Source organism: Acomys russatus, chromosome 23 (genome assembly GCF_903995435.1).
Source record: "Acomys russatus chromosome 23, mAcoRus1.1, whole genome shotgun sequence".
In the NCBI taxonomy this organism is placed as follows: Eukaryota; Metazoa; Chordata; class Mammalia; order Rodentia; family Muridae; genus Acomys; species Acomys russatus.
The window spans coordinates 19,572,677-19,597,482 of NC_067159.1; the positions used below are offsets into that span (position 1 = coordinate 19,572,677).

The 24,806-nt window shown below is 38.1% G+C and overlaps 1 protein-coding gene across 1 annotated transcript in view; it reads left to right on the plus strand.

Moving 5' to 3' along the window:
• Plppr5 (phospholipid phosphatase related 5) overlaps positions 1 to 24,806 on the plus strand; it is a 104,222-nt gene that overhangs the window by 68,781 nt on the left and 10,635 nt on the right. Inside the window, exons 4-5 of the mRNA XM_051165673.1 lie at positions 7,391 to 7,567; positions 16,509 to 16,643. Of these exons, the coding sequence (XP_051021630.1) occupies positions 7,391 to 7,567; positions 16,509 to 16,643 (312 nt within the window). The remainder of the gene's footprint in view (positions 1 to 7,390; positions 7,568 to 16,508; positions 16,644 to 24,806) is intronic.

A 24,806-nucleotide genomic window follows, 5' to 3' on the forward strand; every position in this document is an offset into this window, starting at 1 on the left:
TGTGTAGCACCATACTTCCCGCCATAATAATACCTATGAACTATACACCATCCCCAATTAAATGATTTCCTTTATAAGAATTGATGTTCTCATGAGGTCTCTTCCCAGCAATAAAACCCTAACTTGAGACACTTGGGAATCATCATTTGAATTTCTACACTTCAACATATCACTGTTTCTTGTTTTACTATACCCTTATTAGAGCCCTCAGTGACTGATTACTGGAATACAGATTTGTCTTGTAAAACCCTTGGTAAACCCACCATTGCAACATTCTCTTATATTTATTCTGAATATATTCTCAGGTTCCTTTACTTTACTATTTGGCCAAATTTATTAATTCTGGTAATAATATGAAGTAAAATTATAGCTATAATAAGACTTCCAGGACTCAAACCTGAGCTCAGGTTTGTTTGCACTAAAGTTGCCAGGCTGTTTTGCAAACAATGCTCCATCTTGGATGTTTGTCATTTGAGGGACTTCCTTTAGCTAACTAGAAACTAATGAAGAGCTAGTATCATAAATGGCAGGATAAAAGTTTAAGGAAGTTTTGACAAGGGTAAATGTTACTTTGAGAAACTTCTAGATGTCTGTAATAAAGACTTTTTAATCTTCATTCATAGATGATTCAGTTGACCACAGACAGAATAATATGATCATTAATGTTATGAGACTATGAAATAAACCCCAGGATTTTATTAGATTGTATTAATCAAAGCTGTTAAAAATTAAGACATTTAAAGATATTCCAACCCTGATCTAATTACCAAATAGGGACTACTGATTTGGGCTGATAGCTTGCCGTCTAGAAGAGCCACACTGTGCCTTAGGTTGAACAGTGAGTGGGTGCATTAACTGGGCACTTAAATTTGGAAAGTTGCTTTACAGACTTTACATATCTTAAATGACTAGGAATCAGAAATTGTAAAATGAAAATATATTGGGTTTTTTTTTTTTTTTTTTTTTTTGAGTTTGTGTGAACCCAGGAGGAAAAGATTGCATTTAAAAAAAAATCTTTTCTGTAGCAGTGTGTAGAATTTAGTAGAGAGAGAAGAAGAAAGAGCCAACAGATATTCATATGGCACGATGCTTAAATGACAAGATGTTTCAGGAACATCCTCAGGAATTCCTGTTTGGGAGGCCTAGGCAGTGTGGCTGGATTGTAGGGTACATCCCTGAAGAAGGGCTTTGAGAGGTAAAAGATTCTTGTCCTTTCCAGTGTGCTATCCTTTTTGTGTGCTTATGGCTCAAATCATTGCTTCCACACCATGACAGATTCAGATACCTCTTGAAATTTAGGCCAAATAAACCAGTCCTTCTATAAGTCATTGCATTTTTCTTATAGCAGCAAGGAAGTAACTAACACATAGGATAACTTGACAAAGACAAACTCAGGACTGTATGAAATCGGTTCCTGCGAGGCAAGTTCCTCCCCAGGCTAAAGGCATGATTCTGGTGGTTTGGAAGAAAATTGTCCTCATAGGCTCATAAGGGGTGCACTATCATGAGGTGTGGCCTTTTTGGAGGAAAGTATGCCCTTCAGCAAGGCCACACCTAATAGTGTGAAATTGTACAGTGTAAAATTCCTGGTGATTTTAAAACATTCTTTGGAGTCTAGCCTTTCAATAATCCGTAAGCCAAAGGGAGGAACACAAGTGCCTCTCCTTAGATTATCTACTCTAGCGTGAGGCTGCCAGGCCGTGGTTACATGCTCACTGGCAATGACAAGAACTTTTGAAGCCTCAATGCCCCCCTCCAGTGACACATCTCCTCCAACAAGGCTACACCCTTCTAACACTTCTGCAACAGCTCTAGCAACTAGGTACCTCCATTCAAATGACTGAGCCTATGGGAGCCATTCTTGTTCAAACAGCCACAGCTTGACTTATGCAAGTGTCAGAGTTGGAATTCCACTACTCCCTCCTTTTTTTCTTGCGCCAAAGTGCATGTTCTAATTGTTGTGTCACACTTATTTTACCCCATAGAACATTTTACAAATCCCAGATTTAATTATTCATACATTAAACAGATACTGTCTGATTATACTCGTTTTCTATTCATCTTGGGAAATGCCACAAATATGGCAACTTAGAATAATCAAGTGTATTATCTTAGAATTTTATAGGTCAGAAGTCAAATATGGGTCTCTTTGGTGGAAAGTGAACTTGTCATCGGCTTGCCAATCCTGAGGACATTCCAGTAGAAAATTAGTCCCTTACCTTTCCTAGCTTTCTCAGAGTATTAGCTGTGTTCCTTCCAGCCATGGCTTCACAGAATCTTTCTCTCTGGCTACAAAAAGGGAACACTTTATTTTTAAAGACTCATGTGATTATGTGCCATATTCACAATAAATAGCAAGGGACCAAAGAGTCATAGATTTTCTTTGGGGGCTCGTATTCTTCTCGTCACAAGTGACTACTCCACACCAGACATTGCTCCTGGAAATACAAGACATAATAAATGGAGAAAGTGATCAAATCGGGGACACCAGAGTTCATGGAAGAGTCTGTTCCCACTCTCCTCACAACCTTGGAGAATGAGCTGTCCCATTGGCTAGAGCTGAACAGGGATCTAAATTTGCTGCATGCGTTGTCCTTGTTTGGTACATCAGTTTGTGCAGCCCACCCCCCATGCCCTGCCCCGGGTCCAGATCCACAGGCTGGGCTCCTGACCCCTCTGTGTCCTTCCACTGACCCATTCTTCCATACCACTCTCACCTTGAGTCCAGCATCTGTCCTGATCCTCCATTGGGTGGAGTCTCTAAATGGACATCTATGTTGGGCTAATATCCACTTATGAGAATATACCATGCGTGTCTTTCTGGGTCTGGGTTATCTCTTTCAAGATGATCATTTCTAGTTCCACCCATTTGCCTGCAAATTTCAAGATTTCCTTGTTTTTAATAGCTGAGTAGTTTTTCATTGTGTCAATGTATCACTTCCCCATAGTGGGCAGCCTGGAAACTCTCAGAAGAAGGGGAAGCAGGCTATCCTGATGAAACCTGATAGGCTGTGGTCATATGGTGGGGGAAGAGGTTCTTTTCTGTTAGAGGTTAGGGGAAGGGAATAGGTGGAAAAAGGAGAGAGGGTTGGAACAGGAAGATACAAGTGAGGGATGTGATCTGAATAAATTATAAGAAACTAAAACTAATAAATAAGTAAATAAATAGAGAAAGACAGGCTAGTAAACAAATACATATTCAAGATAATTTTAAGTAGTGATGTACTTTTAATGAGAATTCAGTTTACCTTTCCCTAACCATGCCTTTCATGCTTCCTACATGCAGTAATTTTGAATGCCTGTAGAGTAAAAAGCCTTCTGTGCATTTCAGATATAGCAGTGACTAGACAAAGGCTACATTATACTGGAATATTCTAATAGAGAGAAGCCTAATATTATATACATTATTCTACAGTACTTTGTGTGCTCTGGCTCATAGCTCAGCATCTGCCCCTCAGTCAGTCTTCTCTTTATTCTTCCTAGTTTTACTGAGAGCTCCGTAGAAGTTGGACAACATGCCAAGCCCAGAGTTTACAGGGAAGTACTGGTCTTGATTTCTATGTCTTCCCTGGAGTAAAGGAAACAAGACAGACAAGATATAGTGACAAGAGTTCCCAAGAAGATGGGCAGGGTTCTTTGAGAGCACATGGCTGGGTTACATGGGTTGGCTCCTGTATCTAGGCTAGCTCCCCACAACACTTTCCCCTTCCCTGGATTTCCCATGTATGTCCTTCTGGGTCAACCCTTACATGTTTCCTATTTGGAGAAATTTAATGCAGCCTTTGACACATAGTGTATTTTTAATAAACATGTGTACATTTTCTTAACTTTATTGGCTATAAGACTTCTTTTTATAAAAAGTATGTCTTATAATTTGACTTAAAAAAAAGATGTTTACTGTGACAAGTAAGATCACTCACATTACAGAATAATAGAGTATTGTTTCTATCTTTTAGGAAACACTTAGCCAGGTAGCCAAGCTCCTGCATATATGCAATAGTTATTGTATATATTTAAATATGCATGGAGAATCATGAAAGAATGTATACTGGAATATTAATGGATCAAATGATGAACTTTGGCCCTCTGCATCGTGTTACTACCAGGCATGTGTGTAATAGGTAAATTAGGACTGATAATACATCTAAATGAGCTGTCTGTAAGCATCCACAGACCCTTGAGGATGGAGGAAACTATTCTGCTCAAATCACACCCTCCTTCTGTTTGCATTTATTTTAGCTACATTTTTCACATCCGATTATCATAGATGGTTTCATAAGTGAATTAGAAACCAAGAAAGCATAAATAATCAATTCCTGTTCTATATCCAGCTTCCTTGGTAGGTCATTACGCTATGATTTCCCCTTCTGCAGAATAGCTGTAATAGTCTTTCTGCAAGATAACACAAATAGAATGTTTAAAAGGCACCTGTTTTCATAAAGCACTAGAGAGTTTCTGAATTCAAATGAAAAATTCTCTACTTTGTCTTTTTGATATTTATGGTGATTATGGTTCAACAAAACGTGTACTTTATAAGGCATTGCTATGATCAATGTTAATGTTATGTCTATGGCTTTTAAAATCTTGTAACCTTTGTAATTCTCATATCGCTGGAAATCTGTGGTCTTGAATATAATAGAAGTAAAACTGAACTTGATTATTTTATAATAGAAGCACTTTTTCATTAGTTTGCATACTGGTTAGCATGATTGGGGGCTCTTTGTGAGCCTTCTTGAGCCAATAGATAATTTAGGAAATGAGTTATCATTTGTACTTTAAGCAGGATTGGTCCAAGCCAATAATTTGTCTAGACTCGAACTGGCAAAGTGAAGAGTTAACTTGTATCTGAGATGGCCTTTGGGGAATGATGGCAAGCATTGCCCAAGTCCACAGAGATGACATCAGGATTTTTGTCCTTCTTCATATTCCTCCTAATGATGGAGCAGGCTGTCTTGTCACTCTTAGAATGCTATGGTGGTATCTTTTTCTTGCTTTCAGTTACAGCTCTTTTGCATTGTCTGATACTCTGTTTAAATATCATGGCCATCCTCCCCTCACCCCCTCCCCTCCCCCCAAAAAAAAGACTCAGCGGGAAAAAAATCAGTGCAAGTAAAACACACTAAAGCCTGTGATCAGGAAATACTTAAGTTCTTTGTTCACAGTCCCTTTCCATTTATTGTCAATGGTGCCACCTTAAAAATAAAGTTGTGTGGTCCACAGTAAGCCTTGTCTTGATGCATTTTTTTCTTTATTTTAAAGATTTAGTGAGATAAAGTCTTAAAAACATTGCCTTGGGCAAGAACCACATGCTCAATAATAATAAATATTAGCAGGATTCATATTATCAGTTAACTCAGAGATTTATTTTAATAAGGTTAGGTTACCTTTGAGCTTTACAGATGGGACGATATGAATGAATGGAGAATTATCAACCAACCTTCTGTCTGTGTTAAAGAAAATCTCATGAGGACCCAAATTCCTCACACCATTTAGAAGAGGGAGTACCCTTTTAGCATCAACACTGCAAAGCCTCCCAGGGCTGATGTGTTTGTTATTCCTGTGGGCAGAGTTCTTTAACACTCTGTGTCACAAGGGCAAACACATCCTTTACTCTTTCTCATCGCTCCCTGAGTATTCTTGTTCCCTATAACTGAAATGATTAAAGAGCTTGAACACAGGCTTAGAATCTGCAGAACTTGCTCCAAATGTCATTGGCCAACTGAAACAATCTGTCTTCCTTTTTTTTATAGTTCATCCAGAGACAGATTACCAAAGGCTAGAACAGAGTACCAAAGGCTACTGAGAAGATAAGAATTGTTTCAACTGTTTGCGTGTGCATACAGCTTCTGGCTGGGAGGTGGGGGGAGAAAGAAAGCAAAGATGATAATTACTGGATTTCATAGTATTCTAAAGTTGTCATTATAAATAAAAAACTGGGACACTGCTCTTTAGGTTTATTCTCATAAGGAAATGTATTTTCAATTGTCTCAAGATAATAATCAAGATTATAGAATATAATAGATAGGTTATATCCATCTATAAGTATTGTTCTAAGTGCATGGCCAGTACCAGACCTTTACTGATATTAGCATCATACAATCTAGTTGTACTTTCAACCCACCTCTTTCATAATTTCTGTATAGTTGAACATTAACTGACACTATCCACCTGAAGCCAATAGGTTTGCTAATAGAATAATATGTGATTTAAATTATGGGCGACGAAGCTATAAAATAAATGAGATGGGCAAAGAACCAAATTATTCCTGAGCATGCTGGCTCACTACTAGAATATAATTCCTTTAGCATATCCAATTGACATTCTGTGTTCTTTATTGGCATGTAATCTCACATTTTCCGGTAAGAACATACGAAGCCAGACTTGCTTTTGCACTTCCTAGATTACCTTCTTTATAGTCATGTCAATTTGGTACAAATCGCAACTTAATATTTTCTAGTTAGTTTTAAAATTCTGATTTGATCAGGTCTATACCCTATCCATACAGCACATCCAGATGGAAACACTGCTGCGTCACCAGCACATCCCTTCTAACCATAGTGCTTGAGAGCGATATAACACATACATTCCGGTGAAATAAAGTGCATTCAAATTGATTGTGAGGTGGAGGATGGAGGGTATGTAGGATAACTGAGCTCATACTCCTAGATAACACTAAAGAAATGGCTCAGCATTTAAGTGCACATACTGCTGTTGTAGACTCCCAGCATTGACTCCCAGCACCCACATTCACAGCTCACAACTTCCTATAACTCCAGCTCCGGGAGATCTGACCACTCCCTGCATTCATGTGCACACATGGTCATTAGTAAAATATAGCCAGAATAGACAAGGCAAATTAAACCATATTTAACCACGTCCCCTGGATGGGGTGGCCCTGGTGGCACTCAGAGGAAGGATAGCAGGCTACCAAGAGACTTGATACCCTATGAGCATATACAGGGGAGGAGGTTCCCCTCAGTCACAGTCATAGGGGAGTGGAATAAGGGGAAAATGGGAGGGAGAAAGGAACGGGAGGGTACAAAAGATGGGATAACAATTGAGATGTAATATGAATAAATTAATAATATATATAATAAAAATAGAAAATCACTATCAACAATTTCATTCCAAGTGTGATGTGGTAGCCTTATTACCCAGCATTTGAGTTCATCCCCAGCTACAAAGGGACTTGGAAGCCAGCCTGGGCTACATCACTCAACAGCAAACAGTGTATTTAAACTACAAAAATCATAAACAGTAGTTGATTGTTGAAGCCATATAAACATATATATAGTTAGTAAATATGTTTTTGTAATTTATACAAAATGTATTTCATGTGTATCTTAAGAAATTGCCTTGGTGAAAAGTCTTGTTTTATTTGCTATTTCAGATGTACATTACCAACACCATCAAAGCCAAAGGAACCAGACTTGCTAAGCCTGTTCTATGCTTGGGATTAATGTGTTTGGCCTTCCTTACTGGACTCAACAGAGTAGCAGAATATAGAAATCATTGGTCAGATGTTATAGCAGGATTTCTAGTTGGAATATCTATAGCAGTATTTCTGGTAAGTATAATTTTAAAGAATGTGGGCTTTTTGTTTTGTTTTGTTTTTGTTTTCGAGACTTTGTAGACCAGAGAATGTATTTGCTTTTTTTTTTTTTTTTTTTTTTTTTTTGAGAATGCATTTGTTTTTTAATAAACTTTCAGTAAATCATCTCTAAGAAAATGCAAGGGTGATTTACTACTTGTGATATATATACATATATATACACACCAATAATATGTATGTTTTTGACTACTCATTTCTTCTTCCTTGCTCATTTATTGTTCTTAATATGAGGCTTGTGGCAGAATAGTAAGTGAATTCTACACTTAAAATACTTTTATATAAAATGGAGAAGAGCTACACATAGTCTTCCTCAAATAGTATATTTTACATTTATTTGTGTGTGTATGTGTGTGTGTGTTCATGTGTGTCCATATGTGTGTGTCTGTGTGTATGTCCGTGTGTGTGTCCATGTGTCTGTGTGTGTGTGTGTCTGTGTATGTGTCCATGTGTGTGTGTGGTGTGTGTGTGTGTCCGTGTGTGTCTGTGTGAGTTCTTGCGCCATGGCATGCATATGAAGGTCCAAAAAACAAACAAACAAACAAAAACAAAAACCAACCTGTGAGGACTGAAGGTTATACTCAGGCATTCAAATACCTTTATCCACTAAGCCACTCACATGTCCCTCCTCAATTAGTACTGTATATTGGGTTGTTGGTATATTTACAAGATTCCTCAGGATAGTTTTCCTCTTGTTTATTAAAACATCCTCACGGACCCTAGTGCCTCATACCTTTAATCCATGCTCTCCAAGAGAGCTGTGCCACAAATGCTCCCACAGCACAGGACTGTAAAATGCATCACTTCACCACAGAAATTAAATAGTGAGAGACAGTGACAGAGACTACCATCTTAGTCTTGTCTTCCACACAGTGAAGAGCATGCAAGGACATTCTAATGGACTGCCGCCTGTATGCCTGCTAAAAAAAAATCTATTTGTAATGTGTATATAATTTTGTTTGTTAGAATATTTCAGTCTGAGTTTCAAGTTTATCAGACCACTATTTGTGGGTCTTTATACCAAATTACCTTGATGACCGAGTGTATAGTTTATGAATCAAAAGGCTTTTACAGAGACACATAATTAAAGATATGCTTTACTTTCATTGTGATTCAATTTGAGTTGTTCTCACTCTGTTCGTTCCTTCTTTACACTCCTTTCTCTAGCTAATGATGAGTAGGCAAAAAAATGTGTATGAACCTTTTGTTTATGTTTGAGTACAATTTATGTACCTGGAATTTGAAATAAAATGTTTCCTCTAAAACCTTCTATAGGAAATTCATAGGCATAACCTCATGTCTACCCCACATCCTGAACTTCATTTCCTTTTTCTTTCTTGTAATGTCATTCACTGTGATTCTCAAGGTTACCGGGAGACTCAGAATTGAAAGCTTTAAAAAATAAATTCTATGATGGATTTGAGTAGTAAGTTCAGAATATCCCTCCCTATCACAGATTGAGTTTTCATTTAGAGTCAGAAGAAGCAAAGTAATCTGATCCCCTACAGCCAGCGTTTGCCTTTTATGGTAGCATTCTGGCAGCTCATGTCTTCTGATTGGCTAAAGATCGAGCTACTGTGAATGGCTGGGATTCAGTTGCTTGGTTACAGATGTACACCTAGATAGGATACAGATTGTTTACTGTTGAGTCTTGCAGGCACGTCTGGCTAAATTTCATCATCCAACTATAGCATCAGACTTGGGCTAAAATTATCATTTACCAGCTCTGCCTCTTTGAATTCCCTTCTTTCTCAGGAAACTCAGGACAAAGCACGATCCCAAACTTTCCCTGCTTTTACTCGCCACAGTTGAAACTGGTTAATGTTTAAAAGGAACAAAACAAAACAAAATTTAATGGAAATTATGATGCCCACACCACTCAGTTCTTTAGGTGTAGATTATCGTCCCTGGCTCCTCATCAGCCTCCTGCTGGTCTTCTGCTGGCTACTGAAATCTTCCTGTTCTTTCAGAAAGCATCACAGTGCCTTAGCATGGTCCTTTAAAACCAGAGCCCTAGAGACTTGTCAGACCCATCCCTGAGAACTTGATAAATGAAGAGCTATCCTGTGGCTCCAGCCCCTCGAGTGTGCATATTCAATCACAGAATGCATATTATGCACACCCTAAGATTTTCCTTTTAATAGTACGACATGTGACTCCATGAAAAGGTCACACCAAAACAGTACTTCATCCATGAACTAAATATGAATTATGTGTTTGTCAGTGATAGCTTCTGAGTATGAATGCTGATTGATAACAATTGGTGAGTCAAGGAAGTTCATGTAAGTATGGCCCATCTCCAGTGGTAATTAGGTTTTCTGGTTTTTTTTTTTTTTTTTTTTTTTTTTTGGTGTGTGTGTGTGTAGATTAGCTTATTCCCTTAAATTCTCCTTCCCTCTCTTCCATCATAAAATAGAATGCTGCCCAGGCTGTCCTCTAATACAAGTGCTGTGCTGTGTGATGTGAATAGATATCTGAAAAAAAGAGAATTCAGATACTTAAATCCATTACAATTCAAAAGGAAAACAGATGAGGAGCTTTATAGTGGATTAAATACAGTTTACCAATGAGTGTGGAGATGTTAACTTTATTGGGATGCTGCACCAGTCAGGAAGGGGAAGTGATGTATCAGCTTGGACAGCTGATAAAGTAGATAGGTCTGAACTCTGTGTAAGGAAGGAGAACAAATCAAGGACCACAGAACAAATGTGAAAGGCTGCACAATGGCAGCACGCATGGAGCCCTTCCTATAGTACAGGCCATGACATGACATAGCTTATGCATGAGGAAGCATAGCATCCTGGAATGGCACTTTATCATGAATGACAGCAGGTGTGGAAAGGTTTTGTGAGTCTGGAGAATAACGTGGACTTTAAAAAAAAATGTAGGTGAATTAGGAGTTACTGCCTTCAAATGAGTAGAAATCTAACAAGCTTGTTTGAGTCCCAGCTTCTTAGTGCATTCAATTTTTTTCCCCATTGAGTACATTACTAGCTTTTCTGTGCTCCCAGATTTCTCCTTAAATGAGGGTAATGACATCCTCCCTAAGGACTCATTCTAGAACTTACAGAAGCTTAAACAGAATAGTACATGCTTAGTGAATGGCCACAGGAGCGACTGAAGTACAACTCCATAAATGATGGTTCATTTCCACTCGTTACCTTTTACCCTATGAAATTTGTGCTTTAAAAATATACTCTAGAATTAAACTGCTGGTGAAGATAGAGAAGACATGTTATGAAGAACCAGGGAAATAAGACAGTGTAAATTGGACCATAAAGACATGGAAAGAAGAGAGAGCCTTTGGAAAAAAAGGGGGAGGAAAGAGAGCCGTGGAACACAAGATTTGGATGAAGTACAGGAAACAACCTGCGATGACTCCCAGATTCCGCATTTAGGTGGCCCAGTAGAGCATTTATTTTGTGCAGTGACTCCAACTCTGCCATGTCCTGCAATTACCTTGCCGTGTTTTCAGGATTCTAAAATGATCCCAAAAATAAAATTAACATCGGTCTGCTCCAAGCCGCTGTCTTGGCTGAAGCACAGCTGCTCCCATCACCGTTATCCATATGTAGCATTTGCCTCTGACTCATCCTCCGGTTCATCCCCCCACAGCCAGTGCTCATCTACTTCAGCTTCATTTCTGCTACCCAGACTATTCTTTTTGTGTCTTATATCAGTCCTTCTGACCACAGCTGCCCTGTTCTTATCTCATGTACAGCGAGAGTTCCTTGCTGATCCTTTGCTTCAGACATCCTTCATATGACCACCTTGCTGGTTCTGTCTATATTGTAGTGATATGTTGCCAGTAACAAGCAAAGCATCTGATAAATCAACTGCAGACACTTCCAGGGCCCACAATGTTCTGTTTACTTCCCAGTGAAAGGTATCATTCCCTTTTCATTTAGAATCTGAATCAGCTTCCTTTCTTTATCACAAACAATCCCTGGGCTTCTATACATTTCTTCTGTGGGAATTCCCTTTCTTTTGTGTATTTCAGTTGCAAGTGAGAAAAGGAGACATCTGACCCTGCCGTTGTCACTTAACATCTCACTATTCCTCAGTGAGACCTTCCCCTAGTTATATTCAGAACATCTCCTCTATTTAATTATTTGTGTTTCTCCATAACACACTACAACTCCTAGATACCACACCTGTGTTTCTGTTTCACAATCCGTCCCTTGCATATAAACCTCTGTAGAGAAAACTATCTGTTCATTTTGTTCACTGCTTATCTTTGCAAGTATCTGGAATAGGGTCTGGTATATGGGCAGAATAAATAAATAACTTTAATTTGCTGCCCCGAGTTCTTTAAGACTCAGTGAAATTCCTTGTGTAGTAAGCATAGCCTTGTTGCATTGGTTATCATGCCCACCCCTTACAACTATACTCACATCCTCTACATAGCTGAGATGTTGTTCAGACAAGCCCCATGTTTCCTAGGCAGTGATGCTGATCATTTAGCTCTCTTGTTCTCCCATTAATTTATACCACACATCAGTCTGGACTGTTAGCATCCTGCGAGGAATTACATTGTGCTCTAAATCTGTCACTCATCCCTACACATTTTGCTCAAGGGTAAAGAAAGGAATCATCATGCTTAGCAAAATGCAAAGCAAATAGTTCTTGAGCACTAGTTGTTGATTGATTATTATTGTTATAAAAGTAGATGACTTAGAAAGTCTTCCAAATGTGATACATAGTGTTGTTAAGCAGAAGTGTTCAGCTTTATCGATCCCAATAATAGCTTGTCATGTTATCTTACATGAGAGTAAAAATCATTGTAGCATTTTATTGAGATATATTGCCCTCAATTTGCAGATTAAAAGTAAGATTTAGTCACATCGAATAGCTTGACCATGATCTTTGCTTATAAAGTTAGTATATACAAGATTCCGAAGTTAAGAGTCAATACTGTTTGACTTCTCAGGGTTCATAATGCAATAGTTATAGGAAGAAGAAAAGATAATAAGTAAATAAATTTATTATTAATGCTACATAAAGAAACAAAAATGTGTGCCATGGTGGAATATAGGTGTAAACTTTATAGGAGAATATAGATTTACATGAGTGGAAACCATTGATCTAAATCTACAGTTTGAGTGGAAATTAACTATAAATTATAGACATATACCATAAAATTTGTAACCTGAATATATGCTTACTCATTAGTGTGCTCATTCATGAATTATTTCACTCTCAGTGACAGTGGCTACAGAGGAGAAAACTTGAGATGGTTCCTGATTTGTGCAATGTAGAATCTTAGAAAAGACACAAATCAAAGTTATGTCCTTATCCAGTATGAAATGTCACACTGAGACTGGTGCTTTCCTAGCTGAGGGCTCAAGGGAGACTTCCATGACATGGCCAGGAGATGACGTGCTTGTTGCACATACGTGAAGAGTTCAGATGCCCATAATCTCTAAAGCTGCTGGGTGAGAAATATGGCCTGGCTGTAGTTGTAGCACTTCAGAAGCTGAAAAAGAACACCTCTGGGACAAGCTCGTTAGCTAGACTAGGGGGTTTGGTGAACTCTGAGCTTTTAGGAAGATATCTGATGTCAACCTCTAACCTAGGCACATGTGCATACATGCCTGCACACACACACACACACACACACACACACACACATACACACACACGTGCATGCACACACATGCTTCTTGCTTTTAGTTATTTGCTAGTGGGACATTAACTCTAGATTTTTGAAATTAGCAGACAAAACTTTTATTTATTTGATTAAGCAACTAAAGAAAATTTAGTTTTTCCCTTGTAGTTGAAAGAAAAAAATTTAAGGTTAATAATTATGCTAATAAATAGCATTCTGTATGTATCTATTATGGGTTAGGTGTTTAAGCCTTTCACAGATAAATTCTAGTTGCTTCTATGTCAACCTGAATTTTCACTGAAACAAAGAGATAACCAAGATGCTCTCAGAGAGTTTTCTAAACACCCCAAACCCCCAACAGACATACATGCATGCACACACACACATACATGCATGCACACACACACACACATTCACAACCATACATGAAAAATAGATATATGTAGCCTGTAGACTGAATTTGACCTGATGCCTAGTGTGTTAAGGGAAGTTCATTGGAAGGTAGCATGCCTCTTTTCCTATGACAAAATTGCTGCTTTCCCTTCAAAAAGTAATAGTTGAGTAGCTGTCATTGTCTATGACTATACAATGCCAAATATACATACAAACATATACATATATATAATATTTGGACAATATATATATATATATATATATATATATAACACTTAAATCTGAAACTTCTAAATACAAAATAAATAAATAGTAAAGTTATTCCATTAATTTCAGAAGCCCACACTGGTGCTCACTGAACTCCATATGTCTAAGTATACAGTTACCTATGTTACTTCAAATATTTTAGCAATTCTCTTCAAATACCCAATTTTCTAATAACTTTAATACTAATGAAAATATCTAAGTGTGTGTATGCTCTGATATGGATGTGAAACATTGTTTCATTGCAATTATTACCTAAAGTCATGAGATCTATCCTTTCTATGTGAGAATAGTGCTCATTCATGAAGTGCAGCCTGCAGACCGAATTTGACTGCTGCCTGCTTTAGTGAGAGAACCTTATCAGAGTCTGAACATGCCTCTTCTCCTGTGAGATCACATCTTTCCCTCTCAAAAGACTTGAATAGTTGTCAGCGACTATGGCCCAACAACAAAAACAACAATAACATTTACTATATTGCTTAATAGCTTCCTTTAAAAGATAAAACACTGTGCCTCTATTGCTTGAGCAATCAATTTCTTTTCCTCCTTAGTGGGTTCATAAAGTGACAACTTCATAAGATAGGAAAAGCCCTGAATAGCTACCTCCAAGCTCTTACCATCTTTACTTAAAGATCATGGTGCAGGAAAAACTGTGGTATTGTGTCATCGGGGTTTGATCTATGGTTTTTTTTTTTTTCCCTATTTTTTTTTATTAATTTATTCTTGTTACTTCTCAATGTTTATCCCATCCCTTGTATCCTCCCATTCCTCCCCCCCCCCATTTTCCCATTATTCCCCTCCCCTATGACTGTTCCTGAGGGGGATTACGTCCCCCTATATATTCTCATAGGGTATCAAGTCTCTTCTTGGCTACTTGCTGTCCTTCCTCTGAGTGCCACCAGGTCTCCCCCTCCAGGGGACATTCTGCTAGGATATAGGAAGGTTAAAGAAAAAATGTAAATAATTTTGTGATATAAAGTATCATTTTATATGTTATTATTTCATACACTTGTACATTTTATTCAAGAATGGGTAATCAAGTTTTAATTGGTATGTAAAATTATTTAATAATTATGGAGCTTTGGGAGATGGCTGCTTTTTCAGAAGACCCAAATTTTGTTCCCAGTACCTACATATTGGATCACAACCATCTCTAACTCTATTTCTAGGATATCTGACTTCCTCTTAAGACCTCCTCTGGCACCAGGCACACACATGATACACATATGTAAATGCATGCAAAACACTCATACACATAATATAAAATAAATATTTTTAAAATTAAAAATAAAATTAATATTCAGTAGTGAGTTTAACAAAAGAACTTTTGATGATGAATTTGTAAATATATATAATTTAAATATATCATTATTGAATAAGAAATTACTTAGTCAAAAATAAGTATTAAGTTGAAACTATAAGTGAGTATTATTTGTTCTAGAATATAAAGCCCAGGAAAAGAAATAACATGTTATCCAGTGGTTAATATAAACTCACTATAGGAAATAATTTTTCTGCATTGCTTAAATCATTATTTCTTAAGTATCCTGCACCAGGAACTTCTGGAATAGATTTAAAAGTTCCATCTTTCATACTTTATTCTTTGCATACTAAATCAGAAACTTTAAGAGATGGATGAGACATGTGTATTTTTAACATTACAGGAACTTAATTTATATGCATGGTTCAGTTCACATTACTTCACTTCTGGGATGTAATCAGTTGAAATAAGGATCAATTCCCTTTATGTGAGGGGTCTTCTATTTCTGTGGTAACTCTGGTAATCTATTGTTCAAATCTTACATACATATATAGATATAAATATATATGACACAATAGAAAGCAAACTAGTATAATTAAAGGGATGTTAATAAATTAGAGACTGCCAACTGTCAAGGATTAGTGTGAATATAATAATTTTGAAACAGTGGGAAATAATGAGCATGAGAATTAAGTTGTAGGTTGGTCACATTGGGAAGAGGTTAGCTTGCTGTGAATTTTTAAAAGGTTGTGCTGTTAATTTTTGATTGGTTTGAACACTGTCTATACATTAATGAGCATTTTGAAATTATTCACTCAGCTACGCTTATTGGTATTGTTATTCTTGTTACATCTCAATGTTTATCCCATCCCTTCTATCCTCCCATTCCTCCCCCCCCCCATTTTCCCATTATTCCCCTCCCCTATGACTGTTCCTGAGGGGGATTACGTCCCCCTATATATTCTCATAGGGTATCAAGTCTCTTCTTGGCTACTTGCTGTCCTTCCTCTGAGTGCCACCAGGTCTCCCCCTCCAGGGGACATGGTCAAATGTGAGGCACCAGAGTATGTGAGAAAGTCGTATCACACTCTCCACTCAACTGTGGAGAATATTCTGACCATTGGCTAGATCTGGGAAGGGGTTTAAAGTTTACCTCCTGTATTGTCCTTGGATGGTGCCTTAGTTTGAGTGGGACCCCTGGGCCCAAATCTGCCTATCATATTGTTCTTTGGTGAATTTTCTTAAACCTATCGAATAACTATTCAAATTTATTCATGTTAAGTCTGGGTGTAGAGTTTTACTCATGTACCATTTAGATAATTTGACAGTTGTAGGATGCATAACTTAACTGCAATTGTTTCCTAAAATTTTAGGTTGTGTGTGTGGTAAATAATTTCAAAGGAAGACAACCAGAAAATGGGCACATGCACAGGGACAATGTGGCCCGGATGCCGATGATCAACATTCCTCGAGTAGAAAGCCCTTTGGAAAAGGTAACATCTATGCAGGTGATTCATAGCTTCAATCCTAAAACACAACCATCATTTAGACTGAATTCAATGGTTATTTTGTTTGTGTATTTAGAGAATGCCCATTTGCTTTTTGATTACTCAATCTCAGAATCTAAGATGTCATTCAGCAACAATTTACCACTGGAAAGGCCATTTTATACAATGCATATCTCATATAAAGTACCCACGGATGCCATTCAAGCTGGAAACCTGGTAACTATGTATGGAACTCATCCAGCACTTTACTAGAGTATCTAAGAAATACTGTTCAATGGCCTCACACACAATCTATCTGTCTGTCTATCTATCTATCTATCTATCTATCTATCTATCTATCTATCTATCATCTATGTGTGTGTGTGTGTGTGTGTGTGTGTGTGTGTGTGTGTGTATTTCCAAATACACAAATCTTTATTCACAAAGTATACTCCGTTTCTCCCATGGTCTCTGTCCATGAGAAAGTGCTTCATGAGCTGTCATCATACAATTAGTGTGAAAGAGCCACACACTGAGTCTCAGTGCCCAAAGAGCAGGCAGCATGCAAACACCAGCTGGGCTTTCTTGGTGGAAGGGGTCCTGCCAGTCAGGGTGGTCAGAACTTGTCTACAGACAATGCTCTAAGCAGCATGTCCAGCCCTCAATGACTGTTGCACAGAGAAAGAAGTCAAGCACTTTACAAAAATTGTCCTTGCCACTTCTTTGAGCCAGATAGGGGGAATGTTTTCTAAATGTTGCTACTGTTCTTTACCATTGTAATTAAATGCTTACTCAAGGGCTAGCTCACAGCTTCTCTCGAGCCTTGTGCCCACATATTTTGATATGTTTTAAGCATTTAATTAAAATATAATTATGTCATTTCCCTTTTTCTTTCTTCTTCACCCTTCCTCCTTTCCTATGAACTGTCTCTCAAATTCATGCCTCTTTTTCTTAATTGCTGTTACACACACACATACACACACACACACACATTTAAATATATAAATATAATTTGTTTAAACCATGGTTTGATCAGTGTCTCCCATGAGGATTGCAGTCAGATGCTAAACAGGTCTGTAGACAGTGTGAAGAATAATTAGCATAGAAAACATAGGGTTTCGTCATGAAATCGCCACGTGTGTGTTTACACTTTGTTCTCATTTGTACTCCCCCCCGCCCCCGATTGCTTTCTTCTGACTGTCCACCAGCTGTTTATCTTCCTTTTCTCAGACAGTCCCCCACTCTGCCTTATTTCCTTCAGAATAAAACTTCTTACAAGACAATCATAAGATACACTTGACTGTAGAGAAAGCAAACATTTTCTCTTGGAATAATGTGTAGGGTAGGGTACATTGTTACCTATCACATTTTAAGGCTCATGGGGTCAGGAAAGCACTGTTAAGCATGTGTCACAGCATAACACAGGTACCAACATGATTTGTTCTACTTATGGAAAACAGTATTCTTGGTGAGGGATCCTATGTGTTCACATATGATCAGATGAATCCTGTTTGGACATTGGTCATATCCATTCCTCACTCTTCTACTCCAACACTTTCTAGTATCCCTATTACATCTCTCTCAACTTCATGTCCTCCTTTAAAAGTTACTTTTGGAAAAAAAAAAAAAACCAACTGAATCCAATTTGTGCTTCCTCTATGCAATGGTTGTGGAATTGTGGAATCTACCAAGGCACAACTAACTTACTGTTGACCACTCCATTAAAAATGGTGACTCTCTCCCTCAGCAGAAATCAATGACTCATGGCTCCTCACCTATGGATGGGACCTACGGAGCTTTGGTCTGTCCAATTCTTGAAATTTTAACGGGCTTGATCTTGTGCAGGTTTTCAGTGCTACCTTGAGTTCATGTATACAACAGCCATATCGTGGCTGCATGACAGCACTTTATATTTCTTTCCATACTCTGGCTCTGACATTCCACTCCATCCTCCATGCTGTTCCCTGAGATTTATTCAGGAAAGAGTTGATAACAGATAACCGGCCTATGGCGGAGCACTTACAAATGTTTATTCTTCCATTTTGAACAGTAATGAGCCTCTGAATTAACTGATTCCCCCTGCAATAAGAAGCATCCATGATGAAGGCTGGAAGCAACACAAGTTGACTGATGTAGCCATAGATTTTTTTAGAAGCTAGTTTGACAACATAATCATTTAGAAAACAGCATCAGTAAGTGTTTCCCTAAATCTAGTGACTGCCTTAGCCATGAGTTTTGACCATGCTTACAATACCAGGCATGAATTTCCTCCTGTGGAACAGACCTCAAACCCACACACACAGAGAAATATAGTCAACTATAAAAACTAAAGTAATTGAATTTTCAGAAAAAAAATGCATAGAAATAGAAAAAAACTATACTTGTTGAGGGGACTCAAGTCCCTAAAGAAGAAAACCAAATGCTTTCTCTCATATGTGGATTCCAGCTTCAAACATTTTTTAACCTGGAGTGTATGTGGAATCCCAGAAACTAGAAACAAGCCACTGTCACAAAAATGAATGAACTCAGGGAGCTGAAATAGTAGCATGTAGGTGAAATGAAAGTAAAGAGGAGCAAGGATGGGGATAGAAGGGTTCTATTGGGTAGATGACTGATGAGGATGGAAAACCGAGGAACCAAGGGAAAGCTTTATGAGTGATTGTTCAGGAAGCATCAGAGACATCCAAAATAATGCAGGCTATTGCCATTGAATGGTTTCTCTTTAAAGCTAGAGGCCAAAGCTCTATTGCTGAAGATGCCACTCATTTTGCCTGCTAAACATAGGAATATCAGCCTTGAACTGACCTGGAAACTCTCTCTTTCCTGGCTAATTTTCATAGTACTATAAGGCACTATGCAGTCTTCTGGGGGGAAAGCGTATCAGCGGTATTATTTGACAATAGGCCAGATAAGCTATAATACCAATTGGCCAGGCAGAGCTCCCACAAGCGCAATAGTCGCAACATTGTTTATAATGGTAACCAGTCACTCTCCTGATTGGCTTTAGGGTCTACTGTGCTTTTTGTTGGTGGTACGCTTTTGTTTTTTTCAGTCAGTGTATAGAAATTCACATGTCCTAAATCTCACTATGTAACGCAGGCTGCCCTTGAAATCACAGAAATCCTCCTCTTGCAGACTTCCGCATGCAGGCTAACTATCTTGAGCCACCCTGCCTGGCTTTATTGATATGATTTAGATGGGGCAGGAAGTTGGCCCTGTGTGAAATGTGGATTCATGAAGGTTATTGGGGGAATAAGAAATGCTTAGAGAAAAAGAACTCATGAAGAAGCAAGACCTTCCCGTAAGTGTCTGAGAGACTATTGTATCAATTATATGAAAGGCAGGAATGAAATGTGCTCTATAGAAATGCTAAGGTCAGACATGGGACAAAATAAGAGAATGTAGGTATAAGAATATAAGAGAGATTATTTTATTTCACTATAGGAATTCCTAAATTGATATGAAATCCACTGTGTAAGATACTGTGGAGGGAACTGAGGTAAGCCTGGGAATACTAATGAATAATTAACGACACAAAGTACTAACAGTGGCTTCAGGCTTATGCGATGATAATTTCTGTGTATTCCACAAAAGCAGTTCTACTCTCTACACGTATGTTTTCATTCCCCACAACAACTTATAAAGCAAATTTTGTAGTAGCAAAGATAACTGATGGTGGCAAGCAGGCGTCTACATTTTGCCTCCTTGTTTCCATGAGATGTCAGGTAGCATCTATTGTCTCCATAGCATTATACTATGTTCTTATATTCTTTACTAGGTTTTCTGTATTCAAAATTCCTATTGCTTATGTTATACTTTTTTTTTACAATATTTTCTTGAATGAGCTGAATTTTCCATGAGAATCTATAAATTGGTAGAGAGCAATGTTTTTAAACTTTTATTAATTTTGTTTCCTATAAAAATCACAAGTGCTTTGTGTCTTTTTTTTTAATTAATTAATTTATTTATTTATTTATTTATTCTTGTTACATCTCAATGTTTATCCCATCCCTTGTATCCTCCCATTCCTCCCCCCCCCCCCCATTTTCCCATTATTCCCCTCCCCTATGACTGTTCCTGAGGGGGATTACGTCCCCCTATATATTCTCATAGGGTATCAAGTCTCTTCTTGGCTACTTGCTGTCCTTCCTCTGAGTGCTACCAGGTCTCCCCCTCCAGGGGACATGGTCAAATGTGAGGCACCAGAGTACGTGAGAAAGTCGTATCACACTCTCCACTCAACTGTGGAGAATATTCTGACCATTGGCTAGATCTGGGAAGGGGTTTAAAGTTTACCTCCTGTATTGTCCTTGGCTGGTGCCTTAGTTTGAGCGGGACCCCTGGGCCCAAATCTGCCTATCATATTGTTCTACTCAGACTGAGATGAAGCAGGCTTTGTGCCTCCTTGCTTGATGGGATAAACAGAGACTGCCTTCTATCTGTTCTTTTTATTTCTGTTCCCAATCAAAATGCTTTCTCCACTGAACATGACCTATGTCTCTGAACACACAATGGGACGATCATAGCAAGAATGATAGGAATATACTAGAAGCAGATTCCATCTTTTTCTTTGACGCTTCACTGTCATAGGGCCATGTACCTCTCTCTGCTCCTCAACAAGAACTAGAGGGCAGTCACATGAAGGAAGCTTCAAGAGGTCTTTTTCTTTCTTTCTTTCTTTCTTTCTTTCTTTCTTTCTTTCTTTCTTTCTTTCTTCTTTTCATTAAGGGCTGTGTGGAATAAGTACATTGCTTTTCTTTATGGTTTACATTGCAGAAAACAAAGAAGGGGGCATGCAAAGTTTCCCTCGTACTTTGATTTTGATAACTGATATTTGGAGGATGCCATTTGTTCCTTCACAGTGGTCCTCTCATAAGAGAAAAGAGACTTTGTTAACATTTGGTGGGTAGGCAGGGACAATAGGTTTCACATCATGCCATGTCATTGTTTTATTTTCATGTTTGTGTGTTTTTTCTGAAAGTTATGTAAAATTGAAAGCCCCTTGTGTTTAAAGTACACATTTGATGAACTCTAACCTACAGTCAGTGTAATTATAACACCCATGCACACTTCATTCCTATGCTAGGGATTTATCTTTTAATTGTAGGGAGTTTGTCATATGGGGAAATACCATCATTTATGAAGGAAAGTCATAGGTTCTCTCAAAAGCTAATTAAGTAAAGATGTCTGAACATGCACCCCACTTTATGGAAGAATGATTCATTTGTGGAAACTGTCTAATCAGAGTCCAATGTGCACTAAACATTGAAGCGGCCAATAACTCTGTTCATAGGTTTTATCATATTAAGTAATGAAGAGCTTGAATGCGCAATTATGGAGGATTATTAAATCAGTGGTGCATAGCCCCATGATAGAAACCACACAAGATAATGCTTCTGCTTGTGGACCTCCAAGGAGTGTGGCTGGGAATTTTGGAAACATTTTCCTTAGCCAACTTACTTGAGATCAGGGACTAGTGAATTAATCACTTTTTGTTTTGCTGTGACCAAATATTTGACAGGAAGGACCTTAAAAGAGGAAGGGTTTATTTTGGCCATAGTTCAAAGGTGAAATTCACCATGGCAAGGAAGAAATGGCAGGAGGGTGAGGTGTCTTTCCACATTGCTTCTATAGTCAGGAAGCAGAGAAAGGTGAAAGCTGCTTTCCTTTTAACTTTCTCCCCTTTTCCTTTATGATAGTCCAGGGCAGGTTGTAGGATGATGCCCTCTGCCTTCAGTTCTCAGTAAACCCTCTGGGGAAGGTACCCTCAGGGAAGTATCTCCTAGCTTCGTCCAAATCTTGCCAACATTGCTAAACATTGTATTCTTATTTATTTTCTTGTTTGTTGTTGTTGTATAAACTGTTTATTTCTGGGAGTTCCTTAAAAATGTCTGGAACCTAGGAAACCCAACAACAGCTAATTCTTATCATTACGGCAGCAAAATGGAGCATGTACATCAAGAGGAAGGATATATTTATTGCAAATTGTTTTAAGAATAAACTTTTTTTAGTGGTTAGGTTGTTTACAACAGGGCCTCGTGTTACCCAGGCTGGGTTCAAATTTTTCATATAGCCTAGGAAAGCCTCAAATGCCTAATTCTGTGCCTTCACCTAAGTTCTGGTATTGTAGGGATCTACCACCACATTTGACTCAAAAGAAAAGTTGTGTATACAAAATCTTGTGCACGTGCATAGTGAAGGCAGTTATTCAAAATACTACACAAGATATTCCTTCATATCTAGAGAGGAGTGAGGGCAATGAAGTGAGGGAGAGACACACACATGAGAGACAGAAAGTCAGAGACAGAGAGACAAAACAGAGGCAGAGACACAGAGAAATAGAAACACAGAGAGAATAAATGCAGTCATTCTCAAACCTTAAGAGAAACTGTGATTAAAACAAGACTTTATGCCCACTTCCAGACTCTCCTTATGCTCTTTCTTCTCTGCCTCTAGTTCTTCCCCACCTCTTTCTCTTTGTCTCTATTTCTGGCTCCCTCTGTTTCCCTCTCTTCACTTCCTCCCTCTTTCTCTCTATAATCAGATACTATGCTGCTCATGAATAAATGCATGGCTAAAGATAATTACAGTTTTAAATATTTCATTTTCTTAAGCTGATTTTTAGAAGGTTCTGGTGATGCTTTCTTATTAGACTCACAATGATATGTTCAGACTGACCAAAATTCCCTAGGGGGTCAGTGGGATTTCTCCAGTATAATTTACATCTCTGTGCTATTACCTTGTGATCTACATAATCCTTTTGAAAGACCTCTGTTTATTTTTCTCTGCCAAATTGAATATGGAAATCTTGCTTGTAGTTCCCAAGTGTTAAGTTCAGGATTCAGATTTCCTTGGTCTACCTGCAGCCACCTTAAGTTCTTTCAGTACAGAGGCTATGGCTTTTGCATCTGCAATGTCTTTCCTTTGCAGACTATCTTGAAGTCCCTACCATCTCACTCCAAGGGAGTCAGCTTTCTTCAGATGTCACATCACCCCTTTTCCCAAGCTCATTCTGTTTGCTTCCTCCTTCAAGGCTCATTTCCAGCCGAACTGGCAGTGTTGCTGGCTTTGGGATGTTTCCAGAAACTTAAAGGCACTATTAATTTCCCCTGGGAATCTAAGAATCAAGGATCTGTGTTTTCTTCTAGGAAATGGAGAAGCAACCGTTTATAGTTCTATTATCTTTTATATCCTATGTTAGAAAGAATAAAGAAGGCCCTGGTTTCATAATAGCTGATTATCAGAGTGCGAATTATAGCAAAATGTTAGGAATTTCTACTAGATACAGCATAAATAAATCCACGCTGAGGGAAATTCCTCCCCAACCCAAATTCTGTTGCTGATTCATGCCAGATAAAGGTGCCTTTTCTAAAGTAGATAAGCATTCCAAATTAAGTAGGTAACTATTTTTATTCAAAACAATAAATGTAAATTAAACAATCAGCTGATAAGATGGCTCAGTGGTTAGGAGAATTGTATGCTCTTCCAGAAAACCTAGGGTTGGTTCTCAGTACCTGCTTGGCAGCTCACAACTATCTGCAGCTCCAGTTTCACAAAATTAGACACATACAATCTTTTAGATTCTTTGAATACCAGGCACATGCATGATATACATATGCAGCTGAACACAAAGCATTCAAACACATAAATAAAAACACGTATATCTTTAAAAATGACCAAGCAAATAAAAAGCAAGAGAAACAATTGCCTTCAAGCATTCCATCTACTTTATGAAGTAGAACTTAAGGTCCACAGAACTGTGGTGTGTAGTGGGTCAACAAACACAGAATACAACTATATAGAAATAATGTCATCTTTCTACAATGCCCACCTGGGTCTCCTCACAGCCCATCTAAACGAAGACAGAAAACGACATCTTTCAGTTCTTTCACTCAGAGGTTGAAGATCCCATGGCTACCAATGGGAATGTTTTGATTGTTCATGTATCTTTCTTCACACATTTTAGGAAATTGAGCTGAGTTAAATCTACTTTACTTCAAGTAGGAATAATCAGGACATGAACTTAGATCCATTAAAATGACTTTGTGGCAAATATGAAAGAAAATGTAAACCTTTTAAGGGGGGCATGTTGCTACAATTGGTAAAGAGCTTGCTCCACAAGCATCAAGCTAAGTTAGGTCTCTGTTGTGCACATATGGTACTGTCATGTATGTCTAAAACCCC